This window comes from Loa loa, assembly GCF_000183805.2.
Source record: "Loa loa unplaced genomic scaffold supercont3.77, whole genome shotgun sequence".
Lineage (NCBI taxonomy): Eukaryota > Metazoa > Nematoda > Chromadorea > Rhabditida > Onchocercidae > Loa > Loa loa.
Window position 1 is genome coordinate 73,743 of NW_018108257.1, and position 10,048 is coordinate 83,790.

A 10,048-nucleotide genomic window follows, 5' to 3' on the forward strand; every position below is an offset into this window, starting at 1 on the left:
AATGCATATCTCTTCTGTCCAATGAAGGATAGTTGTTTCAGTTAGCCTTCCCAAATAAGCAGATGAAAAAAAAAAAAATGATCAAAATATTACGGATGACAAATAAAGTTAAATCTTTAACAAAATTGAATTTTCCGTTTTTTCTTTCTGTTCGAAATCTTTTAAAAAAGTATAGAATTTGACTTGAAATGATGAGTAAATAGTTCAAGTATAACCGGAAGAGCAGGTTACAAAAGCAGATCGAATCATGACATCAATGAAAGGATCAGATATGAGGTGTCAAGGGGGATACAAGGACTTGTTTAAAAATGATAACAGTTTCCACTAACAGCCACAATTCTTTCCTCCACTTCAAAAGGAACCGAAACTTCCTTATTATTTATTTTTAAAATACATAAAGATTAGCATTATCGGCACTTTGAATAGTGAAATTATTGATGCTAATTAATTAATTAATCGCAAATCAGCGAATCTTTGAAAAATACTTTTCTCTATATCAGATAGAATTCTTATGGGCTTGATTATTTAAATATCTATGTGTTTATGATTGCTCGGTTTTCTTGGTACTTCGAGCAAGTACAGTTGGTCTGAGTTTATCTGGATAAGGATGTTTATTTGAATAAAGATAAGTCACCTACGCAGAAAAGATCTCTGGAATAAAAAAAAAGCGTGAAATTCCCAAATTTCTTGAAGTGCTTTCGAAATTTTAATTAAAATATTTGTTTAATCAAGTAGTGGTATCCTTTTAAGTGCTTGACAAGCGATTATTATTACAATTCGTTAACTTCTCGGATCGATAATTCTGCATTATTCACCATTTCGAAAGTGAGAATTTCGGATGTGTACTTTGAAACAGGGAAAGTGACTGTCGCAAAATAATTTTTGAAAATTTCGAGAAATTGCCAAAACAACATTTGATACGATAATAAGAGAAATATAACGAAAAAAAAGATGTTATAATGATGTTCCTCAATCCTTTCACTGATCGCTAAACAATGCGGTAACTATCCTTTAGAATTAGTTCAAAGGCTACGAAAAGCTTTCAGCTACTTTAACATTTTCAAATGAGACAGCACACGCCGCCACTACTTCTAAAGTTGATATAGAAGGATTTTCCAAACGGCTTAACTTATTGGTCACTGCACAACAACAGATATTCATGTTAATGAAATAAATTTAATAAGCAAATGAAGGAGGAAAGGCAAGGCAACATTATTTGTGTTTGCAACATGCAAGGAACGTTGTCACCGTAAGGTGTCTGTGATATATGTCCCATTTCTCGACGGCACGATCTTCCCGATACATAACACACTTCTATCCATAATCACTCATTACTAATGTTTTGGTGATGATCCTAAGATACCAGTAATTCTCATTAAAAGGCCTCATTCTCCATCCATTACTGTTTCTACCTCTGGAATTGACTAATTATGCGACTTTCGATTGTTATCTCGATGAAGCAGTTTTCTCAAAAGAAAAGAATTTGTAAATTTCGTCTCATTCATTTACTTAAGTTTTCTTTTTTATGTGAAGTGCGTATGCAAACTTTTGAATGGCAAACGATGGAATCAATATCTATTTCAAGGGATAAAGTTCATTTAAAAGTTTTTTGCTGGAAAAAGAGAAAGTGAATAATTAATTACGAATTATATGGCACCTAAATTAGAGGATTTGGAGAACTCTGATCCTTTGTTTTCTTCAACTTGAACGATTTACAAGCACAGTGAAGAGACGGTAAGCGATGAAAGAAATAGAGTATTATGGAGTGTCGATGAGAAGAGCAATCCTGAAAAAGTTATAACTGATCAATTCACACCTTTCCATCCTGGTAAAACGCTTATGAACTACTCTAATGAACACAGAATGGATGTAAGTTAAAAGGCATTCCAATCATACAACCATGTAAGTGGACATTATATAATCACATAAAATATGATGGACATCATACAAAAATTATATAATCATATAAAACCATATAACCATATAATTATAAGTTCAGTCGTATAAGTGAACTGAAATTTCTTAAATTGGCTTGAAATTCTTTAAGAAACGAGCATACTAGTTATTTCCATTAAATGATTTCTTCCTTCCGTTAGGAGATATGGAATTGAAATTTTAAGCAAAAACAGTTAAAACACTTATTCTTAATTGTATCTGTTTAAAAATCAAAAACAAAAGGGATGAAAGCTTAATTCGGATTGTCATTTTCAATACTCTACGCTGAGTAAATTGCTGTTTAAATTGAAAACCGGTTTTTCCATTGATTTAAAAGGAAAGTTTAAGGATTAAGGATTCATTAGAAGACAATGTAAATCAACAAAATTATCTCTTGATACATTATTCTGAAATTTAGCCCAAGAAAACTATAACTGAAATAGACTTAGACTCGATAGAAACCTTGTTTTGAAATGTTTATCTTTGATAACTGACCTCACGGCTCTGAACGGAATGTTTATAGATATACTGATGGTAATATGTGATCAGTGGGATTATCAAGGAGGTAAATTTTTCTTTACAATAGTTTAAACATTCAGAACTGTCATATCTAAAAGACCTAACTTTCCGTCCCTTCCTAGCCCCTTAAAATGTCTTATATTCGAATCGAAAAAAACCCTCGCATCACAATTTTTCGGGAAGAATGAACTGATATTAAACGTACAACTAACGCATATCTGTTTTTCCATACTTGTGACGATTTATAATATTTGAGTCACAACCAATACTTTTATTCGTACAAATGCTCTACTGAATTTCAGAATAAAAATTGCTTAAAGATTCGATTATATTACGCCATTATATCCCATCACTATTCGGCATAGGCGGCTACCATCAAAATTAAACTCGAAATCAATTTATCATCTTGATCCTTAAATCCCTTGCCATTTTTTGTTACCCTATAAAAATTTCTAATCTTGGTACTTGTAAGATTTGGAAAAAAAAATTTGAAAAATTTGGAAAAAAAAGGTACTTGAAAGACAAGGAAGACTAATTTACCTACCAACAACTCTGATATAGGAATATGCAGTATCGCTAAAGGATTAGAGAACGCCTAGATGCAGTTTGGTCCACACACAGCGTTGGAAAATCTGGCTTTATACACTGTGCATCATATCATAGATATTAGGATTATCATATTGGAAAAATTGAAAAAGTAACATTTACTGACGTAGCGAGCAGTAAATATTACATAATTAATATAAAATATAAAGATAGAAGTCTACATGCGTAAGATACATATTTTTCATGTTTACAAATATTTGCTTCACTTCATTTCGTGGACCAATTTCTACAGTACCATCAATTTTCGCGCATGTATTTAACGTAGGGTTTCGGGACTTCAATATTCTAATCTTAACTAGGAACTAAGAAGTAAGACCCAGTGCAAGAACTGTAAGACTATTTACTAATCTCAATCCTGTGGAGTGTTAATGCTGTAGATTCTGGGATACTACTGATTTCAATAATATACTTAGCAGTTCTTTCGTTCGAAATGAATGCACGTTATTGTTATACCTCCGTGTCATGAGTTGCCATCCCGAAATACGATGTTTCTTCTTGGACTACATCGAAACGAGCAATCTCTTCAGAAATTGTCGAGAAGATGAGAAATGACATAGTTGGGTATGTCTCGTTAGCAATATGGTAAAATGCGGTTTGCGAGGACAACTGCACTATCTAGTGTGTAAATAGATAAATTTATCCTCAAAAAGATCGATGTCCATTTAAACCACTCAGATCTATGAAGAAGACAGCGTTATTTACAGGAATATTCCTGAATAATTTGCTTCTCGACCTCAGTCAACGGTAAGTAGTGGTTTGCTCCAAATGCCATTATTGTTCAGGATGCATGGCAAAAAGTCTACTATTTTGCTGAAGACCAGTCCCAACTAATAAATCTAAGGTCAAGACTAACAGATTTCTTAATTGCTGGAATTTCAAAATAATAGTGTCAAAAAAACCGACGAGATTTGATGTTTCCCTAAAAGAACAGAATCAAAGCGAAAATTTGACACATTTGTTTGGTGCCATCAATTATTCCCAGTTTCCTGTGATTATAAGATTGTTTCTGGGTAAGAACATTTCTTGTGGAACTCTTCCGCGCTTTTTTATAACCTTAATTTGTTTTAGTCCACTACTTATTATGACCTCACGAGACCGCCCACACAAACAACATTGGAAAACCAATGTTGTATTTCCTTTCCTCCTTGCACTATTTGCAATGTAAGTGAAATGAGAAACAAAGTTCCAGCAGATACATTAAATTGAATTAAAAAGTCACTCATTATTTACTAAAGGAGAAAAGAAGTACACCTAAGGCTTGAAATGAATAACCACTTGAAAAAGAAAACTGTGGAAGGAATAAGTGATGGACAAATACTGAAATGCAAGGTTTTGAAAAATAAAACAACCCTGACACATGAAGTAACAGAATAAAATTTAGAAGGGGTAAAAGTTGCAAGAAGTTGTCGCTAAAAAAGGAAGCGCCACATTACCTATGGTGCTACGATTGCAGGCATTGGCTGTATTGTAATGTGAAGGTAATACTGCGGGATTGTTTTGAGGATCAGAAAACTAGTTTTGTATCAATTCTTACGTGATGTTGGTAAATGTACTTGTACTTGCTATAACCGTTGCCAATTTGTCATCTCTGTTGCACAAATATCTCTTTGCTTTCCTACTAAGTACCCAAAAGAATAAACGATTTATACTGGTCCAAGTACTCCGAAAGACAGGAAAGGTTAAGCAAGAAAAAAAAGTGGGATTAATCATAAAATTCATGTTCAGAGTATTGAACGTCAACGACTGAGATGTCACAGAACGATGGAACAAAACCTTTGGATATTTCAAGCAAGATAAAACTTAATAATCGAAAAAACACGGCCCTAGTAAACAATAATTCTGAAATAAGGCCAACCCGAAACCTTGTCAGATATCTGCCATTTGCAGATAACTACACACCAATACGTACCAATAGTATCTCGCCTGGGGAATAAAAAGTGAACTATTACTAGAAAATAAGCAACCCACTCCTTCTCTGAGTTCCTGCGTAAATAGTAAGCTGGATAACCTCATCGTAAAGATGATCAGTGGTGGTACAATTGATAAACTTTGGAAAATGAACGACAAACCTGATAAACATCTGAAACACGTTCAATTACGTTATCCCTTACTCTTTCGCAGTTACACAAAGTCTGTTTATCAAATCAGACACTGACGCAAGCATAAGCAATTTGTCAGTTCCTTTTCATTGATGAATCAAAGGGTATGAAATGGATTATTACAGCTATAGTAAATGAACAATAGTAACTCTTCTGAAAAACCGGTAATAATATTTCTCAAAAGTAATCACTTCTTACGACCACCTATAAGGGATCCAGAGATCGATGACATGTTCGAAAATTTTGATAGCGCACCGAGCACTATCAGACTTATCATTCCACAAAAAAATTTTATCAAGAAACATATCTATCAATTTTTATCATTTACTGAAAAAAAAAAGTTAAAATTGTTTCGAACATTATATCAGAAAACGAGGAAATACCTAGTTTGGTTTCACCAAAAGAAGAAAGAAAAGAAATCAAAAAAAAACATGGAAGTACAAAATATTGGCGCTATAAAATTCCATCACCGCAATATTTGAATAAGGATGAATGAAAGCACAGAAACAACAAACATGAGAAATTGAAACCAGGAGCTGATCATGATGTAGGTTTTCTGCATACGAGATGAAAATGAATATTCAAGGAACAATATCAAAACACCGGCACCAATTCTCCAGCTATTTCAAGCCCACATGGTACTTTTTTCCGTAAAATCAACCTGCTTTGAACATCTTATCGGGAAAGGCTCAGATGGGATACGAAAATGAGAAATTGGCTAGAAGAGTAGAAAATTAACGTATGAAAGATTGTAAGGTATTCCAAATTCTTTGATCATTTACTAGTACGAATCACAGGGAAACCACTGACACTATGTTTGTTTTGTCCACGTCTAGACGACAGACAGGGCATTTTTTATTGTACACCAGCCAGCGATCGATACAAACAATGTGGAATACATGACTGCAGCGAAGCGCTCGAACTTCCTCGTCCATTTCAAAATCATTCAGACACACCTAAATGATTCTGTGAAATGATTTTGGAAAGGTCGATGATAACAAATGTACTGATACAACAGAAGACAAATAACATAAACTTACTGTACAGCGTTCCTGTTCGTTTTCGGGAATATCATTCTCTTTGATATATTTGTAAGTAGTTGAGAAACGGTTGATTTGTTCAACAGTTGCCCCAACTGGTACAGGATCATTGGAAGTCGGTACATTGCCACCCAAAATAACTGGATCATGTGGCTGCAACAGAACCTGAAATAGACAAATTTTTTTAGAATAAAGAAGAAAGCTAAAAAATAATTGGACAAAAAAGAAAACGAAAAGATTAGAAATTATAGCTTACCATAGCGAGCTCCATGATGGGTTGGTGGTGACGCGGCAGGAAAACCACCGGTTGAGAGGCTAAACGTCTTGGGACGATATCAACACCAATCAGGTTACCTGATGCCAAAGAATGCCGCTGAAACCACAAATTGTTGGCCTGTTGTTGACGTTCGATTTGTGCGACACGCGATGACAACAACAAATCATGTACGGGATTCATATCAGCCTCACGCCTGAAGTCCAAAGTAAATAAAGACTTGTCTCTCGTGAAGTTACAAATAAATAAAAATTATTTTAAATTTAAAATTCCAAACAGATTTGGAACAGTGAACAAGAAACCATTCACTACCACATTCGACCGCTACACAAAGAATACCTGTAACTGGTGCCTGATTCGTTCCGCTGACAAAAGCACATTGGATGGCGCGGACAAATATGATGATGATTGTGATATGGACAGGACTGATATGGACATTGGTAGGTACTGCGACTGCGGCAATCACAACAAAATGCGGGATTTAAGCCTGGCCTACTATTATCACTTCTCTCTTCACCTTGAGCTCTATAAAAGAAACAATGTAGTGAAAATAAAGCTACTGAAGACATATCACACAGTGAAGACATGCTTACTCAATATGTCGTTGAGAAGCCAGATATGAAGTGGCTGCTTCTGCACCGGGCTCAACACGGCGTATTTTCTGCAAACGAATATTCGCAACACCATCCGAATCTGCTACTGGAGGATGACTGGTGGCAAGCTGTTCACCGGATCGTTTTAGTCGCATCACTGACGATCGAAGAGATGGTAAGGCTAAGGTAGGTGGTAAAGATGATACCTACAAAAAAAAGTGCACATTTAATACATACAGAAATGCAATGGGAGTGTTTTCCAGTTATAGAATGATATCAAAGATCACCATTGAATTCGAAATATCAAATTTGTTGAACTTACACGAGAAGATGCAACATTGCTTGTTACTGTTGCTGGTAAAGTATGGGAATGGGTTTGCGAAAATGTAGCAGGCACCGTACCTAAAATATAGAAATGCGGTATTAAATATAAACGAAGGATAAGGCAGAACCAAAATATTAGCACAATATAAATGAATAAATCGAATGATGTTTTCCTTCCTGTAACCTTCTATGATGGAACTAACCCAAAGATGAGAGCGAATGTGAAGCATAAGTAATTGGACGATAATGAAGTGCACATGGCTGAGCATAGATGCAGTGGCAGACTGCTGTTATTGGAGTACCGGCCGACAGCAATGTACAAGGTGAAGCAGGAGGTGCAGCTGTAGGACCAGTGACATATGTAGCTGTTAATGCTGATGGATAAATAGGCGGGGTGGCAAAGGCTGAAGTTTGCGTAAAAGCCGTTTCGATCACACCAGGAACCTAAAATTTTGATTTTATATAGCTAAAATCATTGGGTACAAGTTTCAAGTAATGCACGATGTGATGTGTATAGTTCTCTGAGAGGTCCTTTCGATAACAGCCACTATGGTATTCCAATTTTAAAAACTTCATCGTAGAAGTTCCCAAGATAAGGAACTCCTACGTTTACCAAAATGATGAAGCACATTCTTACCATAATTTGAGGAAAACGTATAAAAATTTCAGCATGAGACCCTAGCTGCACTCACATAATAAAAGAGAACCCACCTGTATTGGAATGTAAGTTGCAAGACTGCCTTGCGAAGCCACGGAAGGCACTGAACCAGCCGTAAATGTTGGTCCAGAAACAAAGGAAAGAGCTGTATTATGTGGTGATATTTCGCTAGAATATGGAACCCTATTCGTCCCATCACTCATCTGCAAAACGCCGCTTGCATTGTGCATGTTTCCCTCCTGCAATGCCATTATGGGAATTTTCTTCGTCCTTAAATGCCATTTATTTTTAACAATGAGATTCTATCAGAACGGGTACATAAAAAGGAAAGCCTGAAAATCTCTTGCGACATCGCTGCGCAGCGCTGATATGATTCAACGCGTCAATTACGTCATTACCTGGACCCGTGTAGCAGTAAAAGAACATTACTTACTGGTAATCCTAATATCTCAGCAATGCTTCTTATGGACAAATCCATTCAAAAGGAATGATAAGTGCAATCTAAGCAAATATCCTTTGGCTTTTTTTTCCTAGCAAACAGAATCCACTTTGTTCATTTTCACCATTGCCTGAATCCCATAACAAGCTTTAACATAGATACAAAAGATTTATCCACTTGCAGACGACATTACCCGAAGTGTTCAGTTAAACAAGCACTGACCATTAGTAGCTCGTTTGACAGTCCGTTTACTTGTGCCGTTCCACTCGGAGATGTCGTCTGCTTTGCTTGGGACATTTCCGGCGCAGCAGGTTGAGAAGAAGCAACCACCTGCAAGCAAAAGTATAAATAAATCAGTAAGCTTCCAACATTGAAATATGCAACAAATGGAGTGAATTAAAACTTCCATTTTCCAGCAGCTTGATGACATTCTCGGGAGTGATGTCACCCCTCTTTCCTCCCTCTTTATTTATGCATCATGGTATTAGATTAAAAGATATGCAAAAATTGTATAAAGTCATAATCGACTCGACCCATTTTGAAATATCACATAATGAAGTGCGTAATTTACGCACCGAGATTACTCTAAAACATTATCCCCTTTCGCAATTCTGCTTGGAAATTGCCATTTTTTTAAACATTTTCACTTCCTCGTCGCTCACATTCTGTTATAACTATAGACCATAACTGTTTCTATTCTTTCCATTTCTGGTTAACATTTCCTTTCATATCTTACTAGACCTCGCCAATTCTGAACATTCACCTGTCCGCTACCTACACAATTCTATCCCTCTTTAAAGGATCCCACATACATCTGAATAACCCACAGCAACCATTATCGATCCCACCACACACTACTCAATTATGCGACACCGCGAGCAAGAAAAACACACATGGACCTAGTTCGGAATGTGAGGGCACGCGGGAAGATCTGATTAGCGCCTCAGTCTGCCATAATACTAGAAGCATTTATTTGCATCTTACAGAGGTAAATGAGTTTGCTATCCATCTCAGAAAACTACGTGTTATCATATTCTTCATGAATCACTTATGTGACACGTAGGGATAAGCACAATATTTGACTTGAGAACATTTATTCAACTCTAATTAATATTTGTCAAATTTTAATCGTCATTTGCTTTTTCAAAAGCCTTTCGGTTACCATCACAATTTCTTCATCCTGAATGCAGTGTACAATATAGAAAGCATATTACTTAAGTGACAAATAGTTCCATCCAAAGAAGTTGAGGTGATCTTAACGACTCGAAGTTTTAAATAATATTCCGGCACAAAATAATTTGATTTGTTGCCTTAGAATAACATGATAGTACCAATCACATAAGGTTTTCAAGAAAAAAGAAAAGAGTAGTTTTCAAAACAGTGAGATGCATCAGTCAGGTGATGAAAATTGATTTTTGGAAATAGTAATGAAAAGGATGGCCACAAGTAGATAAATTCAAGTTGTTAATGTGAAATAATGTCTGAAGAGAAAAAGTTATAACTATGGATACCCTTCAGGTATTGTTGACTTTAACAAACTTGAATTTTGAAACTTGAAACT

General features: G+C 35.6%; 1 protein-coding gene across 1 annotated transcript; it reads right to left on the reverse strand.

Moving 5' to 3' along the window:
- Positions 1 to 5,684: 5,684 nt before the first annotated feature.
- Positions 5,685 to 8,823, reverse strand: LOAG_09630 (ring finger-H2 protein). Its single transcript, XM_020447983.1, has 9 exons — positions 8,710 to 8,823; positions 8,102 to 8,287; positions 7,594 to 7,834; positions 7,389 to 7,468; positions 7,067 to 7,272; positions 6,813 to 6,998; positions 6,456 to 6,669; positions 6,200 to 6,364; positions 5,685 to 6,115 (listed from the first exon to the last, which is right to left on the reverse strand). The coding sequence occupies exons 1-9, from the start codon at positions 8,782 to 8,784 to the stop codon at positions 5,951 to 5,953; spliced, it is 1,518 nt and encodes a 505-aa protein (XP_020301837.1). The 5' UTR covers positions 8,785 to 8,823; the 3' UTR covers positions 5,685 to 5,950.
- Between the last annotated feature and the right edge of the window lie 1,225 nt (positions 8,824 to 10,048).